The sequence below is a fragment of the Delphinus delphis genome, chromosome 10, assembly GCF_949987515.2.
Source record: "Delphinus delphis chromosome 10, mDelDel1.2, whole genome shotgun sequence".
NCBI lineage: Eukaryota > Metazoa > Chordata > Mammalia > Artiodactyla > Delphinidae > Delphinus > Delphinus delphis.
In genome coordinates, this window is record NC_082692.2 from 26,235,640 (window position 1) to 26,257,659 (window position 22,020).

Here is a 22,020-nt window from a genome sequence, read left to right on the forward strand (position 1 = left end):
TATTTTATGAAGGATGTTACAGTGAAATCTTCAGAGGAAAATTTTCATTCTATAAACTTAGACTTTATAAACTTTAACTTTATAAACTTAGGCTCATTTCTTACACTACCAACCAACGTAAGCTTAGCCAGATATTTGAAAAAAAAATTAAGTTTCTTTTGTTACATATTATTATATCAATTTCTCTCTAAATTAAATTACTCCTTGCTGTTGCTTGCTTCAGTTGACTTTTGGGGAGACTGATGAATAAAAATGTTGGATTTTTGGATTACAGATAAGTCCAAGGAGGTTATACCTAGATTAAAAGAAATTCATTTTTTTATCCATTACAAGTATGTATGTATCCATTAAGTATATTTTACTGTGGGTCTCTTTAGGGAGACCATGTGCTCTTTGAAGTTAAGTGGTTACTTGATGAATCCTATGATAAAGTTTTCAGATTTTATCCTGGTCTGGGAAGATTTTAAACAAGACATGGTCCAATTTATGTTTGAATCTGATTTATGCTGTGTGGACAATTGACTGTTGGGAGGACAAAGGTGGAAGCAGAGAGATTAACTGTTAAAACATTGCAATATGTGTCTTTTTGAATTGTGGTTTTCTCTGGGTATATGCCCAGTGGTGGGATTGCTGGGTCATATGGTAGTTCTATTTTTAGTTTTTTAAGGAACCTCCATACTGTTCTCCATAGTGGCTATATCAATTCACATTCCCACCAACAGTGCAAGAGGGTTCCCTTTACTCCACACCCTCTCCAGCAGTTGTTGTTTTTAGATTTTCTGATCATGCCCATTCTAACCCGTGTGAGCTGATACCTCATTGTAGTTTTGATTTGAATTTCTCTAATAATTAGTGATATTGAGCAGCTTTTCATGTGCTTCTTGGCCATCTGTATGTCTTCTTTGGAGAAATGTCTATTTAGGTCTTCTGCCCATTTTTGGATTGGATTGTTTGTTTTTTTAATATTGAGCTGCATGAGCTGTTTATATATTTTGGAGATTAATCCTTTGTCCATTGATTCATTTGCAAATATTTTCTCCCAATCTGAGGGCTGTCTTTTCATCTTGTTTATAGTTTCCTTTGCTGTGCAAAAGCTTTTAAGTTTCATTAGGTCCCATTTGTTTATTTTTGTTTTTATTTCCATTGCTCTAGGAGGTGGGTCAAAAAAGATCTTGCTGTGATTTATGTCAGAGTGCTCTTCCTATGTTTTCCTTTAAGAGTTTTATAGTGTCTGGTCTTACATTTATGTCTTTAATCCATTTTGAGTTTATTTTTGTGTATGGTGTTAGGGAGTGTTCTAATTTCATTCTTCTACATGTAGCTGTCCAGTTTTCCCAGTACCACTTATTGAAGAGACTGTCTTTTCTCCATTGTATATCCTTGCCTCCTTTGTCATAGATTAGTTGACCGTAGGTGCATGGGTTTAGCTCTGGGCTTTCTATCCTGTTCCATTGATCTATATTTCTGTTTTTGTGCCAGTACCATATCGTCTTGATTACTGAAGCTTTGCCAATGTTCATTGCAGCACTATTTACAATAGCCAGGTCATGGAAGCAACCTAAATGCCTATCAACAGACAAATGGATAAAGAACATGTAGTACATATATACAGTGGAATATTACTCAGCCATTAAAAGGAACAAAATTGGGTCATTTGTAGAGATGTGGATGGACTTAGAGACTGTCATACAGAGTGAAGTAAGTCAGAAGGAGAAAAACAAATATAGTAGATTAACGCATATATGTGGAATCTAGAAAAATGGTACAGATGGAACCAGTTTGCAAGGCAGAAACAGAGACACAGATGTAGAGAACAAATGTATGGACACCAAGGGTGGAAAGCAAGAGGGGATGAATTGGGAGATTGGGATTGACGTATATACACTAATATCTATAAAACAGATAACTAATAAGAACTTGCTATATAAAAAATAAATAAATTAAATTAAATTTTAAAAAAACATTGCAATAACATTGCAGTATTTCAGGTAGACACATGCTGATGGCTTAGATTGGGGTAGGATGATGGAAGAGGAAAGAAGTGGTTAAATAGATGTTGAAGAAGAGCCAACATGATTTGCTGGTGGGCTGGGCAAAAGGGAAGAGTTCAAAGGTCACTGACTTGAACAACTGGGTGAAGAGTGATATAATTTAGTGAGATATAATTTAGTGAGAAGAGGACAACAGGGAAAAGAGTAGGCTTATAGGGAACCTTTCTCAAAGGCTCTCATTTTTTTCTTATCTCTTTTACTTTTTTTTTTTTTTTTTGCGGTACACGGGCCTCTCACTGTTGTGGCCTCTCCCGTTGCGGAGCACAGGCTCCGGACGCACAGGCTCAGCGGCCATGGCTCACGGGCCCAGCCGCTCCACGGCATGTGAGATCTTCCCGGACTGGGGCACGAACCCGTGTCCCCTGCATCGGCTGGTGGACTCTCAACCACTGCGCCACCAGGGAAGCCCTCTCATTTACTTTTTAAAGAAAGTGCGTAAAGCCTTGGCCGGCCTCTTTGTCTTGGTATTTTTCTGTTTCTTATGTGGTTTATTAACTTATTCTGTTATTTATAAGAAAATAACTCTGACCTGAAGAACAAATCATTTCTTGTCTCAACTTTTTCCAGGTCCTAGGCTTTTAATTCTAAGGTTATCATTGATGATATCTATTTTATTATCTACCATATCCAATCAATGGTGGTATTCTACAGATATACTTTGGGTTTTTTCCTGTTCTTTTTCATTATAGTTTATTACAAGATATTGAATGTAGTTCCCTGTGCTATACAGTAAATCCTTGTTGTTTATTTTATATATGGTAGTATGCATCTGTTAATCCCATGTTGCCAATTTATCCCACCCCCCTTCCCCTTTGGTAACCATAAGTTTGTTTTATATGTCTGTTTCTCTTTTGTAAATAAGTTCATTTGTATTATCTTTTAGATGTCACATATAAGTGATATCACATAATATTTGTCTTTCTCTAACTTCACTTAGTATGATAATCTCTAGGCCCATCCATGTTGCTGCAAATGGCATTATTTCATTATTTTTTTATGGCTGAGTAATAGTCCATTGTGTATACATACCACACCTTCTTTATCCATTCATCTGTCAGTGAACACTTGGGTTGTTTCCATGTCTTGGCTGTTGTGAACAGTGCTGCTATGAACATTGGGGTGCATGTATCTTTTCAAATTAGAGCTTTTGTCTTTTCTGGATATATGCCTGGGAGTGGGATTGCTGGATCATATGGTAACTCTATTTTTAGTTTTTAAGGAACCTCCGTACTATTTTCCACAGTGGCTGCTCTATGGATACATTTGTTTGGAATATTTCTTGTTTGTCTGCTTTCTGCTACGTTCTCACTTTGGCACTTCCACGTGGTTTTCTGTAACAGCTTCTGTACTGGCTTACTAAATATTTGATATATGCAATTAGAGGGTCAAAAGTACCCTTGCATCTCCTCTTTACCTTTACACTTCCTACTGATCCTTAAAGATTCCATCACATCTCGTACAAGGCATTCAATCTCCCCTCCAACACACAATGATTTTCCCACTGTCTGAATCACTATTCCATGTGATTTTCTGATTTATAATTTTAATTTAAATATGCTTCTTAGTGATTGATACTGAACTGCTTCAGGTATGTATTTCCTGTTCTTCCAAGCAGCTTCTATAGGAGAGGAAAATATTGGTGTTTTTTATTGACTTGGTATATTACTTAGCATCTAGTACACAACAGAACATAAGGAAGAGTTCCAATAAATGCCTGCTACGCTGGATTGATGTATCTTTTCTGGAAATCAGAGCTTGTTGAGCCTGTTGACTCAATGGCATCTTGTCTAATAAATTAGAACCTTGAATTTAATTTCAAAAACTACTCTCATTTTTTGGCTCATTATTCAAACCTCATTATTATACTATAAAAATATAGTTCAAATGTTAGAACGTAGAGCTGGTGGCCTTATTCATTTATTAGCAGGAATTCAGGATCACTTTTGTAGTCTCCAAAAGAAGATGATTCCTTCTGGCCCAAGGAACTAGTGGGTGCTAATCTCAGATTGCCCATTGTCTCCATGCTAGGAAAAGACATGTGAGTTAGGAAGGGAGGAGAGCAATAGATTTCTACAATGAAAATGAGCTTGGACTTTTAGGGCAGGCAGGTTAAAATACTTCTAGTTATGCAATTAACTAAATGTGTAATTTTGGGTAAAGTATTCTCTCTGAGTCTCAGTTTCTTTTTCTATAATATGAGAATAATAATGCCTGGTTAATAGAGTAGTTATAAGGGTTAAGTAAATTAATGTGGATAAAGAACTTAGCCCGGTTTCTGGCTCCAAGTCAGCCTCACGACGTGGTAGTTATCGTAGTTATTGTATTGTATTGTAAGAATCCTGATTCTTTCAGTCAAAAGTAAAAGTAAAAGCCACCCTTCTTCATCACTTGGGAGATTGCATCAGGCCCTCCCTCCACCTCTCCTGTTTCTATATTTCAACCTCATTTAGTTATGCTGAAAAGGTTTCCACGTTCTATAGGGTGCACGTGAACCCAGAGCTGTCGGCTCTTCCCAGCTTTACCACCAGGGAGGACATTTCTCTTTCCCCTTAGTTTCAATTCAAAAGTCCAGGTGACTGCAGTTGATAACACTGTACTGTGTAATTTGCTAAGAGAGTAGAACTTAAGTGTTCTTACCCAACAAAAGAAAGGGGTGAATATGTGAGGTGACAGATGTATTAATTCGTTCAATGGGGGAAATCCTTTCACGATGGGTACGTATATCAAATCATCATATTCTACACTTTAAATATCTTACAATTTTAGTTTTCGATTATACCTCATAAAGCTGGAAAAGGAAAAGGATTTTGATCAACAAAGACAGGTTGGATCCCTTGCTCACCCTTTGGTAAAAGGCTTGTGAGACTGCAATTCTCAGATCTCACTAGGACCACTTAGTGTGGTGGGTGAGGAGAGCGGTTCTCAGAAGAGATGTGGTGGATTTCCTGGAACAAAGGAGAAAGGAGGTCAGGTAGACAAACAGTTGACACCTACGACAGCTATTCTTGTTGTCACCGTCAGCATCATTACAGGATTCGATTTCTTAAACACCTCACATAGTCCAGTGTGGTCTGAGAGTGTCAGGAGATTTCAACGGCAGTTGACAAAAGAAAGTTTAAACTGGAGTTTAAAAAAAAAAAAGCCTCAGTATTACTAGAGTTCAGAAGTCTATGGCCACTCTTATTCCTTGGAGGAAAACATTTTGGCATCTGGACACTCTGAGACTGTGGTCAAGTGCAGCTATTATCATTAAGACCTCCCCAAAGTTTAGTTAAATTCATTTAAGTTATAGGTGTTTCTATATGAATGGTTTATACACAGTGGTAAAAACTTTTAAATCAAATTTGGAAGTATATTTCTTTTCATTCTTTGTAATTATGTTCTTTTGACCAAAAGTATTATATTTTCCCTATACTAGGTAAAATTTAATGCCAGAATAATGGAAACTGCTGATATTTTCTTTATACTTTTCAAAAGTTATCTTTCAGGAGACTTCTTCAGTGATTATTGTTTCCTCTCTCTTCTCATATGGTTTCTATTTAGGTCCAGTTGTGTTGCAAACACTCTTAATTTTTTTGTTTATTTATTAGTTTTGGTGTGTTTTGCTGAGAACAACGAGCAGGTCTCTCCTCTTCCCTGTAGCTATAGGATTCTTATTAGTATTAATCAGATACATGAAATAGAGCTGGGATTCAAATCCTTAAGCTGGGATTCAAATCCTTAAGCTAGGATTTTTTTTTTTTTTTTTTTTTTGCGGTACACAGGCCTCTCACTGTTGTGGCATCTCCCGTTGCGGAGCACAGGCTCCGGACGCGCAGGCTCAGCGGCCATGGCTCACAGGCCCAGCTGCTCCGCGGCATGTGGGATCTCCCCGGACCGGGGCACGAACCCGTGTCCCCTGCATCGGCAGGCGGACTCCCAACCACTGCGCCACCAGGGAAACCCAAGCTAGGATTTCTTGAAACGGTTGAAGGGCAACCATAAGAGTCAACGACTGCAAATAGGAAGAGTGGATATTGGAATTTAAGGAATACTGAATACTGATACTTGAGTAGCAAAACTTTTTAGTCTATTGATATGAGGATCAAAATTTTCTCAAGTTACCACTGTTGCTGTGTGGACATAGGGTCATGCTCCCTTGCCATCTGTGTATGTCCTTATGAGATATAGAATCTCAAGGCTTCAGGAGTATAGAGGAGAGAGAAATGTTTATGAATCTGTAAAGTTTGGGAAGTCTTCATGAAAAAGGTTGACTTAAGTTCATTTATGTTTTTAATATAAAGTTTGGGAGAATAATTTCAATAATTCCTTTTTCTCTTTTCTAGGATATAATAGCAAATCAGCAAATCCTGTCTTACAAAGACTCTAAATTCTTTAATTAAAATTGCAACCATCCACAATTGTCTTTTTTTCTCTCTTTTTTACTCTCTCTTATTCTCTGTCTAACCTCAGGCACAGAGATTTAAATTAATTACAATCTTTGGTTCATAACAGATTCATATCATTGGCCCAAGAATGACCCCCTTTAATTTCTTTCTTTCTTTTTTGGTGTTAATATTATGTACAAAACATCTGTGAATTCCCCACTCACACAATAGACTCTTTAAGGGTGTCTGCTAGTCAAAATCTAAGTTGTCATTTTTTAACACAAAGGCCATATGTTTTATTTACCATTATGTCTCTAGCACCTACGATAGTGTCTGGTGCATACTGTTGCTTAGAGCGGACAATATATATTGCTCGGTTGAATGGCCTTCACGTGGACCTGCTGCCTGGATGAACCTTTACTGGTAGAGGAGAGTCTATTGTCAACACTTGCTAAAGTGTGGACATTAGCAAAAGAGGCAGGCCATTAATATAAACGTACGCTGTTGAAGTTGGTAATGACTGTAAATGGAGAATAAAGCAAATATATTCACTGGAAAAGCTAGGCAGCAGGGAACGATTGAACAAAAACTTTATTAAATGTGAGTTAAAAAAACAAAAGTGAACAAAACCCTTATTACATATTGTGATGAAAGCACAATGCTTGGAACTTAGCACCCTCAGGGAATGCATACCTTTGTCCCCGCAATAACAGAGAGATGGGGAAGGGAAGCTCAAAATATCGTCACTTTTCAAATGAAGATATGAAACTCAAAAGAGTTACGTGACCTCTCAAGGTCACACAGCTACTAAGTGGAACCTCTGGGATTCACACTGTTTCTGCTTGACCGCGAAGGTATGAGCCTTAATGCATGATGATTAATTGTCTGAAAATGGTATTAGAGGTCTTCAGAAAATTTGAGAAAAGATCCCTTCTGAAATACCTTTATTATTCAAACTGTTTCCCAATTGAGGAAGACGATTTCCATTTTAGGAAACCATATGTAGACGGCATATACTAAACTCTGGAACTTTTACCCTTTCTTGTTGCTTTGTCTGGTACTTCATGGCCACAGAATATCTTTGTTAACCCTGTATTGTATACATATCAGCCAGAAGATGAACTCCATTGGCATTAATTTTTTTGCAAAGACCTTTTTTCTCTGTCTTGACTTGATATTTCTACTTTACTCTCCCTGGTGGGAATTGTTGTCTGCAGTGGATTTCCTCTTCTCCCTGGAGTTTAGTAGGTCATCTGTGTTGTACTGCCAGTGTACCTGATTCCATCTTTATGCTGTTACAGAATTATAGTAGAGAACACAGTGGATTGGCGACCCCAAGACAAGATTGTCCTTAGTTCCTCTTCATATGAACCTCACGAAGCAGAGGTCCTCACTGTGAAAGAAGTCAGGGGCCACCATGTTAGCATCCATGAACGGCTCAGACACCGGCACGTCGGTAAGGCTTTGGTTTGTTAGTTAAGGGAAGTGAATGAGCCAAGAAAAACGTGTTCAGCAACCTGCCTTGGGACCTTGGATCTGATCGGCGTTCAGAGGGGATGGATAATATTTTACTGCTGCCCTAGGCTCATCCTTAGAAGGCTTTATCTCCATCCCTTCATTAATTTTATTGCCTAATTAAAAAAAATCTTTGATGTGAGGGAATTTTTAAACTTTTTATTTATAATGGCAAGCCTAGAAGCAAGCAGAAGGGTTAAGAACCTTGTTCAAGGTCACCGGGTATTTTCATGGCTGAGCCAGAATAAATCTCATGGGAGATGAGTTTCCAGTTCATTTCCTGGCATACTGAATCACACAGCCACTTAGAATGTGGTAGTCATTGTAAATAATGACTCCTTTTTCCATACTTAGGAATGTGTCCTTCCTGACATGAAGTTCATTGTATCAATTGACTACTACTACTGCCCCAAAATATAAATAAATAAATAAAAACCAAATACCTTTTTCTTGAAAAAAAAAGTACTGAATATTTTAATACAGTATACACACTTAAAATATATTGCATTATAAATAATAACCATATTTCCCGCTTCAGCCTAATAAATAAATTTAACCCAGGAAATATAGCTAATAAGTAAAAAACATGGACATAAAGGGATTAGGGGATATCTTTCTTGTCTCTGATATGTGAGAGGGAAATACATGCTTTCAGCAGGACTGTATCTAAAGCTATTTCTAAATCATGGCTTTAAGGATGATTTTGTTTCTAAAGAGTGGCGGGGAAAAGAGACATCGTTAGCAATCCTTGCCTATAATACACAACGTACAATGCAAAGTGGGGTGGGCAGTGGAACAAACCAGCAAGACTGGGGAGGCTCTTTCTGGGAGTGACGAGTTCCAGACCCGCCAGGAGAGGGCGTTGCCGCTGCTGCTTCAGTCCTATCACTGCCTCAGTGGATCTGCGATTCCTCACTCTCTCAAAGAGGTTCAGGAACAATGCACAACCAAAGGCGGGAATCTCACACTGAGGAATTGAAGGAAGGAGGCCGGGGACCCCACTAATTGAACCGGTCTTCCCTGACATCCCTGTCCCGCTACCCATAGTGATTGAGGACAAATGAATTCTTGCTCAAACACGCTCACTCTGATCCCAATGAGAGACCAGTGAACGGGCTTTTCATTTCTCAGCCGACGTTTGTGGAGGACGCCCGAGGAAAAGCAGACCTTAATGTTGGGAGGACTTCCGCGGGGAAAGGAGTGTTTTCATTTGTCAGGTTCGCTGGGTCCCCAGCTGGCGATCTCCGAAATAGGTTTTAAAAATTTTTTCCTTTCCCAACTCCCGTTGCCCCAGGAAGTGTCCACGTCATGGAGGATGGCCGACACATTCGTTTGGCTTCAGAGGTTGGACTTCTGACCCGAAACATACAAATCCAGGGTGATACATCATGCGGGGGGAGACTACTTGTGGGGTCCTTCAGGAAGTCCAGCGTGGAAGAATTTTCAGGTAACTGAAATTTTAAGTTACTAAGCACTACCAATTGGAGGCTATGCATCTGGGACACTCAGAAATTCCAACGGTGGGAATTTTCATTTATAAAACAAAATATTTGAAATAGATGCTTCTCTGTGCTCTGAGAAGCTATGCATTTTCAGTACTAATCTGTGCTTAATTATCAGTGTGATGTTAAAATAATATACTAGCTATCAGCACACAGGCACATTTTTACCTCAAAAAAAAAAAAACTTCAGCAGATGTGAAATTTCCTCTGCTTTGAAATTATAGATGATTTAATGACCAATTGAATTTTATCTCTTTCCTGAATTTCTATTACTCTTTCCCAGTAGCATGCTCTATTTGATGGCAGGCCTCATCTCATGCTATAAATTAATAGTGTAAATTTAAATAAGAATGATTTCCATATTCTAGACTGCTTTAGGGATCAGTTAAATTTCTCTCATTTCTTTCAAGCTTTAGCTCTTCTGGAATGCTGCAAAGTTATTTGATTAGTACCTTTTTCTTAAACTTAGGTTCCTTAAAATTGATTCCCAAGTTGTTTCCTAGTCAAATAAAGCTCCATCTCAGAAAGTCACTGCGTACATGAATGTAATAAAGGCTCTGAGAAAGCCTGGAGCAAAGGACCTAACGGTTTCCCAAGTATATTGAGCACGGAACACTTTTTGTGGGTATATCTGCTTTACCGGTATAGTAAAGAGCAATGTTTGAATCTTAAAACAAAAGTTCGAGGGCTTCCCTGGTGGCGCAGTGGTTGAGGGTCCGCCTGCCAATGCAAGGGACGCGGGTTCGTGCCCCGGTCCGGGAAGATCCCACATGCCGCGGAGCGGCTGGGCCCGTGGGCCATGGCCGCTGAGCCTGTGCGTCCGAAGTTCGCGATTTCTGGTTCCTAGAACAAGCTCTCTCTCCATAAGCTCCAGCTCCGTCAGTTCTCAACAGAAGTGATTTTGCTCTTCCCTCCTGGCCAAAGGACATTTGACAATATCTGGAGCCATTTTTGCTTGTCACAGCTTTGGTGGAGCTTCTGGCATATAGCGAGTAGTTGCTCAACATTCTATAAGGCACAGGGCAGCCTCCCACAAGAAAGGATTATCTGGTCCAAAATGTCAGTCATGTTGAGGTGGAGGAACCCTGCTCTGGAAGGCTAGACAAAGGCTGAATCCCGGTTGTGGTTGTGTAAAACCAAAACTACCCTGCAGTTTATGAAGACAGAGAATTAGGGAGGGAGCGCAAGACAGGGCCCCTTTCCACGGTAACTGCAGTCCAGGCTGGAACCTCATCACCAGAGCAGGACAGAAGGCCGATTCTTACAGCTGAGCACCAAAGCCAGAGCCCAACCACCAGCAATGCTGGCTCAGTCCTGAGCCTCTGGGTTGCTGGTCAGGGCTCTTAAATCATCCCTGGGGAAGGGAAAGAGAATCTGTATTCGATGCTTCTTATGGACTAGGAACCACGATGATTTCCATGCCTACTTTGTTTCATTTAATCCTAATATCTATGTGAGAAAGACATTTTATCCTCGCGGTACGCGGGCCTCTCACTGTTGTGGCCTCTCCCGTTGCGGAGCACAGGCTCCGGACGCGCAGGCTCCGGATGCGCAGGCTCAGCAGCCATGGATCACGGGCCCAGCCACTCCGCGGCATGTGGGATCTTCCTGCACCGGGGCACGAACCCGTGTCCCCTGCATCGGCAGGCGGACTCTCAACCACTGCGTCACCAGGGATGCCCCATCCTTCTGCCTTTTGTAGGGAAGAAGCAAGTACCTGATGACATGCATTTTGCTTGCAGGTATCCTTCAACTTTTCAATGTGGAAATTCAGAACTTTGGCTCACCACTGTATTCCTCCATCGAGCTCACTGATACGTCGGCAGGATCCTGGATAATATCTTGTACTCTGCACCAAAGCTGTGGTGGGGGCATTCGTGCAGCTGCCAGTCAGGGGATCGTTTTAAATGACAATGTAGTGTTCAGCACAGCTGGCCATGGCATTGATTTGGAGGGTCAGGACTATTCTCTCTCTAATAACCTTGTGGTTCTGATGACACAGTCAGCCTGGTCTCCCATTTGGGTGGCAGGAATCAAAGTGAATCAGGCAAAGGACATCCATCTCCATGGCAACGTTGTGGCAGGATCCGAGAGACTTGGCTTTCACATCCGAGGCTACAGGTGCTCCTCTCCTGAAGCCCTTTGGTCTGACAACGTGGCCCACTCAAGTCTTCACGGCCTTCATCTCTATAAGGAGACTGGACTTGACAACTGTACCAGTATCTCTGGCTTCTTGGCTTTCAAGAACTTTGACTACGGTGCCATGCTCCATGTGGAGCGTGGCATGGAAATAGAGAACCTCACTCTGGTCGACAATACTATTGGCCTTTTGGCAGTAGTTTATGTGTCTTCTGCCCCACAGTGTTATAGTGAAAATCTACAGATTGTGGTTAGGAATTCAGTCATCGTGGCCACTAGCTCATCTTTTGACTGCATTCAGGATAGAGTTAAGCCTCGTTCTGCCAACGTGACATCACCTGATCGAGCTCCTTCCAATCCCAGAGGGGGTCGAGTTGGTATTTTGTGGCCTGTATTCACCTCGGAACCAAATCGGTGGCCTCAGGAGCCATGGCACAAAGTGAGGAGTGGCCATTTAATTTCAGGCATCATGAAACTTCAAGGTGGGATGTTTGGGTTTCCAAGCAATGTAGTGTCATACATCTGTGCATAGAAGCTTTAACAGCATTTTGAAATTATATCAACAAAAGCGTACAGTGTCGTCTGGTGCTTGCTGTCCAATTGACCATCTACTGGGCATTGATAACCACAATGGTAGTTTATAATGACAGTGAGTGACTTCTTTAAAAAGTCACCGCTCTATACTTGTTGAAGAGCTTTCCCAGGGAAATATTTCATTTGATTATATGCCTAACCTCTTAGGTACGTGTTACTTTTCCTGTCACACAGAGGAGGAAATTGATACGTGGAAATAGTGCCTCAGTGAAGTTGTCAAGTAGTTGGTGGGGCAGCCAGGATTTAATCCAATTATACTACAACCTACGCAGAGAATCTTCTGTCAGCTCTCTTTTGTACTATTGTACTCACTCCTCACTGGATTTTGATCAAACCTTTGATGGAAAGTATTGCTCTTAAGATGTCAATGTGTTGGAATGCTCTTCTACTTTGTATACAATGTCCATGTCTTCAAGAATTAAAGATATTTTAAGTCAAGATTTATGTAAACTCCTGGAACTACCCTGGACAGTAGCTTAAACTTAGTCCTGGACATACATTAGTATAAGAATATTTAGTTGCGTAGTCTGTATTTGTGGTTGGTAGTTTACATGATATAATGTTGTAATACCGTAAACATTTTTTTTCAGATGTGACCTTTTCTGGTTTTGTGAAGAGTTGCTATAGCGATGATCTAGATGTCTGCATTCTGTCCAGTGCAGAGAACACTGGGATCGTGCCTCTAATAACGGCAGAGAGGACCAGGATGCTAAAGATCAAAGATAAAAACAAGTTCTACTTTCCTCCTCTACAAACCAGGTACCGGTTTTGGTATTTATAGTAAGCCATATTTATGAAGGGTTTGGTAATTCTCCAAATACCTCAACATGTTTTTTAAACAAGGATAAAATCATCAATGGGAATAGAAATAAGTCCTTCTAGAAAAATATGGTAGATTGATTGGTCCCAATTCTTTACCCTCCTATATTTGTGCCCTTTGAGATACAATTTTTGCAGTCTCTCTCACTGAAGAGAAAGAGACTGTTTCTCTCTTCCTTGAATCTGGAATCCACCACGTGATGTCCTCTGGCAGACAAAAGCGGCAGAAGTGATGGATTGCAAGTTTTATTGATATTGTTTAATTGTTTCATCTTTATTAGAGGTACTTCTTTGGGATGTTTTCTAAATCAATGGAAAAAATTGACCCTGATTCTTGAACCTTCCATGGAGTATGGTGTCACTAGTTTTCAGCAGGAGGCTTGGGTGTCCTTGTGCAGGCACTGGTGGGGAAGGAGACCATGTCTGCTGTTAGGAATCCCTAGAATGAACCATATGGCTTAGACAGATATTTGCTCTCAGACCAGGCGTAACTACTGTTCTTGAACATATGATCTGAGAGTTTTATTCAAGAATCTGAAAACTAGACAAGGAATTTTTTTTTTGTTTTTTTTTTTTTTTGCTGTAAGAGGGAGTGGGAAAGTCAGAGCAGGGAAAATAGGTTATTTTTACTTTCCTATAACATTGGGAAAACTTCTTTAGTTGGAATAAAAGAATCAGGAAAAGCACCCTAATTAGAAAGTTTATATGTTTGGCCCAACACCAATCTCTTTTTGATGCCCATCCCTGAACCGTTTTTGGAACCTAAACATTATTAGGTATACAATTTGTGTTATTCTGTCATTTTTTTCTACTGTCCAATCTTCTTTATGTTCAACTCTTACCTATGGGATGAAATAGTTATAAAGCTAAACGATATTAGCATTTGATTATTTGTACTATTAATACCTGACACATGGTTGGCATGCAATAAATATTTAATATTATTACTAATGGTACCTAAAAATGTTAGATGAGAGGAAATAAAATAAATTCTCTATAATTCAGTGTTATAATTGAATAATAATAACTTATTTATTTATAACCAATAACTTCTTTATATACCCTGCTTGACTCTAAATTCTGATGCCTATGTTTATCACCATTGTATTCCCCAACGTACAAGTAGTAGGTTTTCAACAGATATTTATTGCATGAGACCATCTTTTTTTACATTGTTTTTATACAGTACAAGCATAATTGATATTTATAATGATAATCTTAAAATACTGCAAGGCCCCAAAGTTCCATTGCATTGGAACATTGCATTGATCACATCATGTTTAATAAATATTATTAGTTAGGGGCATTTTATTGTATCTTAGAAAATTAGTGATTTATGTAAAGATTATATAACTCGATATCCAGAATATTCGGTTAATAAGAATTGTCTTTTTCCCTTGACCATATAACTGGGAAATAACATTTTCTATAGAGTGTTATTTCATATCTAGGTAACACGTTAGTAATAATAAAATTTTATTGAATTTATTTTTCATAACGTCAGCACTACCAATATATGTTTCCTTTTGGTGGCTTATCATGGAAATGAGAGAGTTGCTTTCTATCTATCTTCCCAGGAAAGATTTAGGAATACTGGTCTGCTCTGAATCTGACTGTGAAAGTCCTAGAAAATATCTCTTTAAGGATCTGGATGGGAGAGCTCTGGGTCTGCCTCCACCAGTTTCTGTATTTCCTAAAATTGAAGCAGAATGGACTGGATCCTTCTTCAACACAGGTCAGTTCTATCTGAACTCAATGTCTCCAGTAGAGGGAACAAGCATGGGACGGAGCTGGTTTGGCTGTGTGGTCCAGTGGGAACAACATATCCTGGAGAGGAACTGAGCAATAGAGTTGGCGTCTGTGCCAGTAAGCTGTTCAACTCACCTCTATCTCAGGAATGTTGGATGCTTAAGGGATGTCACAATAGCACTGTTTTGCCCTCCATGAGATTGCCTGTGGTCCATGTCAAAGGTACAGACTCCCAACACCACCTGTGCACAGGTGAAGAGAATGGTCCTCTCACTAGGTTGGTCTCTTGGGCCTGAAGCAGCACTCTCTGTGCTCAGCGTTTCGCAGTGTCTGCCTTGGAAGCAGTTCCTCTGGATTCTGAATCCTTCTCTTCCACCAGAGCTAAATGCCCTCACTCTGGATAGGGTGGTAGACTAGATGGCATGCCTTCTTTTTGCCTTCCTTTTCTCCATCTTCTAATTGTCCCTGGGGGCTATGATCAAAATCCCTTCTTATTCTTCTTGCTTTTACAAGCCCATCGGGCTATCAGTTTTTATAACTGGACCCCTGGAGAGATCATCGTCTTTCTGCTGCTACAAACAACGTAACTCTGAGTTTACATTTTTGTTCAGGTGGAAACTGCTGCAGGTACATCCCAACTTTCTTCCTACTTCATTGGATGACTCTTTTCAGACTTCTTTTCTAGTCTCCCTTTCTCTTTTGAAGTTTTGAATATTCCAGGACTATCTTTTCTTCCTATCTTGCTCCTAAGTCCAAAGTTGAAATACCATTTACTGCTGATGGATTTATATCTCCAGCCCAGACTCCACCCTGAACTGTAGTCTGTTATAACCAAATGACTCCACTGGGAGGTATAATTCGCATCTCAGACTCAATATGCCCCACGTGGGGACTCCTGGAGACGTGACCCACAGTTGTCCCAGCTAAGCCATGCAGAAGCTAAAATATTGACACTTCAAAACCTTACTCTTCATTGGCCGAGGGATGCTCCTGGGTACACTAACTCTCCAGCCCTTTGGCTTTCCCTGAACAGGCCAATCATGCTCTTTCCCAAGGCCAGGAAAAACGTTTCCTGGAAGGTTTCCTTCTGAGGAAGGAAAAACCTTCCTCAGAAAGGAGTGGTAGGTTTTTGTAGCAGCCATCTTTGGTATGTGAAGGTGAATGCCAGGAAGATATGGGGTGACATTGAAAATGTCTCTTGCAAACAGGAACTCTAAAATGTCCATCAAATACTCCAGGTGTGAATAATAATATTCTGTCAATGAATTCTTAGGCGGTGCTTACCATGTGGTATAAATATACTGTTTAGGCACAAGCATATTTGCTCCTGGTTGAAAAGCTGTATATTTTATTTTTTCACCACTCTTTGTCTTGGTTATGAAACATGATTCAATGGTAAAACTCTGATAGGTATTACAATATTACATGCTACTTACTCTCAGCACATGGACAGTTGTGAGCATACATGTGGGAGGCTGAAGGTATATTGGGAGGTGTGTAGGCTGGACTGCCTTAAACTCCTGATGTTTTAAAGCTTTATAACATTTTAAATGAGGTTGCTGTAGGTCCCAACTGTAAGGATTCCCTCAGTAGAATCCACTGTTTATTGCACTACAAATACAGTCTGTGTCTTCTTGCCATGAAGGAGACAGTACATAGTAAATGGTGCCTTCTGGGTACTAACAGGATTGGAGTGTTTTCCTGTGACTTCCAAAATGGGAATAGATCCCTCCTTCCATAGTTCAAGTCCCTTCTCATTTTTTAAACCATAGTTTTATGCTACTTTCCAGTTTCTGTCCACAATATGGTAGAGGAGAAAAGCACAAATTTAATCTTAAGAGAATAAATGTCTATTTTGTATTTTTCCTCTTCAAGACAAGAATCTATGGTCATCTATAAAACAGTGGAAGCAGCCAGCAAAGATGAAAATGGAGGCCTCTGGAACCAGCTCTTATATTTATTCCAAATGGCGTTGAGTTTAACACACCCTTTTGGCCTTTCTCCATTTTATTAACAAACAGTTTGGAGTCCATTGCCTTTGAGGTTTATTTTAATTTGAAAAATACAAATTTTATTTGCACATATAAGTTCACATGCAAAATTCAGACAGATATCCACAGGTCCCAATGTATTGTTATATGCTTTGGTGTTGGGAGCAAAAATTATCCACGTGGATCAGCTATGGGGAACACTGTGCCAGTGGGTTTTGCTATCTGTGTAATGCAGGGTGTGTAGCCAGGGGAAAAGTGAGCTGTTAATTTTGTTTTGTACTCATCTGTAAGTTCGCATTTGCAGCCAACTTTGAAACATGCATGGCAACAGGGTGCAAGGCAGCTAATCCCAGGCAGGAGAACCTCTAAGAGCCATTTGCATTTTATTCTGGAGAGAATTTCTTTTGATGATGGAGGCATCTGATCATCTGAAAATCCAAAATTATAAAAACAAAGTCTTGAAATTAATATCCCATTTAGGTAGGACTAGATCAGTACTAGAGCTTTCCACCCTGGCTTCTGACTCATTTCCTGTCTGTCCCAGTCTACAAATGCATGGAATCACCTCTCAGCCCACTTTGTACATATGGCTACTGATGTTATTGGGAGAAGACTGAAGGAAATCAGAGCTTTGGTTTCAATGGCATTTTACAATTTCTTAGCCGTGATATAGAAAGTAGAAAGGGGGTGTAATGGAAGCTAGCATCCCTTGAGCACCTTTTGCACGCGCTGTGCTGAAGTTGACATTTTCACTCATTCAGCAAATGCATTTGACCATCTGTAGTCTACCAGTGCCTTTCTAAGGATGGGAACTATAGTTGTGAATAACATTCCTGCCTTCATCAAACTTAGGTTCCAGTGGAGATTATATCTATATATCTATATCTATAAACAAATAAATAAAAATATTTCAATAGTGATGAGAGGTATGAAGAAAATAAAACAGAGTTTTGGACTAGAGAGGTAGCTTCAGGTGTGTGTGCGTGTATGTAGTGTGTGATGTGGTGTGTGTGTGTAAGGGAGCTGCTATTAGAAACAGAGTTACAATTTCAATGAGGCCTGAATGAGGAGCGAGGAATCACTCCTCTGAGCAGACGGAGGAGCTTTCCGGGGAGAGGGACCAGCCAGAGCAGGGGCTCTGACACCAGAATGGCCTCAATGTGTCTGAGGGGTGGGTGGAAAAGAGACGCATAGGAGTGATGTATAGTTAATGAGAGGGGGCGTAGTTGCAGGTAGTCAGGGCTTAGCCCCTTTATAGGCCAAAGTGATTTAGTAAGATGGGGTTGGAAGATGGTGCTAGGATTTTATTCACTTCCTGAAAAGATCGTACAAGCTGCTGTGGAGTGAATGGATCATGGTGAGAGCGGCTGGGAGTAGGCAGTGTAGTTAGAAAGCTGGGGTTGAGGGGGCCCAACAGACGCAGGACTCCATGAGTGGTCCACCACCCTGTGCTGCCCACAGACTGCGCCGGTCCACAGTGAGGTGATGACAGAAATGTCACCTGTAGAACCAGAGCTACTTGGCAGTAATTGTACATCTGTTGGATCTAATGAACAAAACTTAGGGCTTTCATTTTGTATGTCTAATTTGTCTGATAATTTGCATTATATTTTAAATGTGTTGGTTCTCAATAGACTGGAAATTTTGAAACAAACAAACAAAGCATAAAACCCCCTCGTTCTCCTGCCCTTTTTCTGCTTCTTCAATTTAGGAGGTAAATTTGATGTGCTTAGGACAGTGGCTCCCAAAGCTGGCTTATTATCAGAATCACCTAGGACATTAAACATTCGTTTGCATGAGTCGATAGGTGTGTGAAGCCCAAGCCTTTGTATTTAACACACACACAAACACACATACACACACACACATACACACAAATACACACACATACACACATACATACACACCCACACACACGCATACGTACACATACACACACAGACGTCCTCCTCAAGTGATTCTGCTGTGCTAAGGTTTGAGAATCACTGTTATAGAGTTATACGCCCCCTTTGAAGTAAACAGACAGGATGTTAAGAAGACAATTAATGTTTTTAATTTAAAAAGCCGGCAGTTTCAGTTTCTCATGAAGAATCAAGAATAAGCTCTCTGTGCCAAATACCAGCAGACATAAACATACTTGCTTATATACACACTGGATATATTTCTGAAAGGGAAAAGAACATTAACTAAAAAGACATAGGAGTATTTACAATCTAAATTAAGTCTTTAATAATAAGAATATACTAAACCTTTTTAAAAAATTCAGATTATTTTTCCTAGTGTTGAAGTGAGTTAAATGACCTCAACATATCACTTTCACAATATATCACTGGATAAAAATGGGTTCAATGTTAAGTTTATTTTTTAAACTATATATTGAATCATTGTACTAAAAGTATAAACTCGTGATAAGCTTTTCCCACACTTTCTTCAACATCATGCCCAGCAAAGTACTGTGGTCTGACTGGGACTTCTGACCAAATCCACCTTCAGGGCAGGTGAGAGTTTCCCATTCTTTCCCAGGAAAGAGTAAGAAACATTTTTCAAACCGTGTGACTTCTTGGACACTTCTTGAGAAAGAAAGTTGTAAACCATTATGGAGATCTTAAAAGTGACTAGCCTCAAATCAAAAATAAAAGATGAGGTTGGTGAAAAAGAAAATAAAGCTGGCATTTGACTGTGAGCACATAGAGTGATGAAGTGGTTTGTAACTGAATAATGGGGAAACTCAAGTTTCAGTGTGGAGACGTGTGCTCAGCTGCCTAACAGAGAGCAGCCAGCATGTTTTCAACTGTTTGTTGCTAGGTCTTGAAATGTGTCTTTTCTTTAAGTTTTCCAGGCTTCTCTTTTTTCCCATTTGCCCTGGGAATGACAGCAACATGGTATTATAAAATGGGAGAAGGAGAGGGAGGGAGAAAATGAGAGGACAGAATGGAGAGAGGAAACGGTTGTTAGAAAATTTGTCTGCCAATATATGTGCTTGTAGAGGTCTTTTCTTCTAGCTAGAGGGGGAAATACCATTCTCTTTTCCCAAGCAATTATAGGCCCCAAAGATTGAAACTTGGTATATAGCTCTTTAATCTCAGCAGATATTTATGGTTAAACATTAGACTTTTAGGATTCCAGATGTCAGGGTATTAAAATATAAAGGCACAGTGGAGTCTCAGAAAATATTAGAACCTTTGGGATATGTGACTGCAGGGATTTTTATCCTGAGCAGAGGAGGATAAAGCTTCCGGGGATGCTTTGTAAGACCCAAAGAGCACCTTTCTTCCACCTTAGTCTCTCCCTCTTCCACGACTTGTCTGGTCTCCAGGCAGTGAAGGGCATAACAATATTTGATTGCATTTTTAAATAATCCGTACTGTGAATTGGAATGATTTTCCTATGTGACTTGTAAAGGGTGATGTAAAGAGGCATATCTACAGGAGCAATTTCCCTTTCCTTTCTTCAATCTAGACATCCTATTTCTGTGATTCTCTTGCTCTTCAGCCCTTCCATTAACAGCTAATACTTGTTGAGTATGTTTCTGACTCTGTGCTAAGACCTTCAGATGAATGATCTCATTTAATGCCATGGACAGGATCTATCCTAGGAGATAAATATTCTTGTCCCCTCTATTTTATCGATGTGGAAGCTGATGAGACACATAGGCAACTTGCCCAAGTCATACAACTAATTAATAGAAGATTCAGGACTGAACTTGTGTTTTTAACACTGTGCTGTACTGTACACAGTACCCTCCTTCGACTTTTTCTTGCTTCTTTCACTACATTGTCCAAGGTAAGCTCTCTTAGATCTATCAGCTTTTCTCACACACAAAGCTCTATCTACGAAGAACAAAGCAAACTGAAACTGTGCAATTATTCCAGCAATTATCCACCCCAACTAGCAATAATAATAGTTACCATTTATCTGGCATATTCCATGTGCCACGCATTATGCTAAGTGGCTTATAAACATTCCCATTTATCCCTACAACAACCTTAACATGTAGGAATTATTATCCCTTTCAGCATTTGAGGGAATAAGGGTTTAGAAAAGTTAACTAATTTTTCATGGTCCCGCAGCTAGAATGTGCAGAACCAAGATTTAAATCTGTATTTGTCTGACTCCAAAGTCTGGGCTTGTAACCACTTCTAGGTAATTATCATCGTGTGGTCTGAATCATCTGGTGGGGTGCTGTACAGAGATATATTTAACCGAGTAATTCACATATTTCCACTTTACATGGTAGGAAATAGATGTTTAGGTTTAAAAAAAATAACTGTCGATTACTATGACATTCTTAAGAAACAATGTAATAACAATCACACAAAAACCTCATTTAGTTCCTCTTCTTCCTCTTCTTCTAGTATATATGTGTATATATATTAGTTTTCATGGACAAACTAAATGGACTCTGTCACATCCAAGAAAAGCATTTTGCCAGGATTAACCACTGAAGGTTGTGTGATGGCAATAGAGTTGTATGGAGAAGAAGCTTTGGTCATGAGATCAAAAGTGTATTGTGGTAATTTTTCTGTAGCTTCTCCTTTTCCCCCAGTGACTTAATGTAGGGTTTTGTTTTTTTTTCCAACCTAGGCAAATAGTTATCGAGTACCCAGTGAGAGCAAAGCACTGTGTACTGTTGGAGTAACCTAGAAAGAACATCAAGGTAGATAAGAAAAGAAGGCATATATGAAAGAGGCAAGTAAAGAATTGTATTTAGAAGGAGGAGATGCAGGGCTTCCTGTGCGTTGCAATGTAATAGCTCTCCTATGGAATGCCCCTGGCTCCCACATGCAGTTGAGACTCTCTCTTTATGTCCTTGTTTCATCTATCACTCAATTCCATTATAGCTCATCTCATGCTCTACAGCCATCACTTTACAAGCCTGCCTTCTCACCAGACTGAGTACCTTGAAGGCAAACATCTTTGAATTTTTAGTACAATCTTTGGAACATAATATGTGCCCAGTATATGTTTACTGAGTGAGGGAATAAATGAATAAATGGGTGACTAAATGAGTGAAAAAGTCAAGAATTGAAGTTTGCCATCAGCTGTTTCACAAAATGTTTTGTAGATTTACTCAATGTACAATTTGTTTTAGCATTTTTAAAGAGTGTTTCCCATTCACTTATCTTAGGAGATTGTGAAAAATGTGATGCATGGCCAGATATATGTTGAAAACTCTGACCATTCCCGTTTTGGAGATTCATCACATGAATTAAAACGTTAAAGGTTCTGATAAGTCCTGCAATTAAAAACAAAAACAAAAACTGTTCAACTTTGTGTTATCCAGTATTTCTCC

The 22,020-nt window shown here is 39.7% G+C and overlaps 1 protein-coding gene across 5 annotated transcripts in view; it reads left to right on the forward strand.

The window, feature by feature from the left end:
• Positions 1-22,020, forward strand: part of PKHD1 (PKHD1 ciliary IPT domain containing fibrocystin/polyductin) — a 435,870-nt gene that overhangs the window by 315,046 nt on the left and 98,804 nt on the right. For all 5 annotated transcript variants that reach the window (XM_060021687.1, XM_060021686.1, XM_060021688.1 and 2 more), the window contains 5 exons: positions 7,720-7,874; positions 9,228-9,380; positions 11,178-12,056; positions 12,759-12,927; positions 14,565-14,722. In XM_060021687.1, the coding sequence (XP_059877670.1) occupies positions 7,720-7,874; positions 9,228-9,380; positions 11,178-12,056; positions 12,759-12,927; positions 14,565-14,722 (1,514 nt within the window). The remainder of the gene's footprint in view (positions 1-7,719; positions 7,875-9,227; positions 9,381-11,177; positions 12,057-12,758; positions 12,928-14,564; positions 14,723-22,020) is intronic.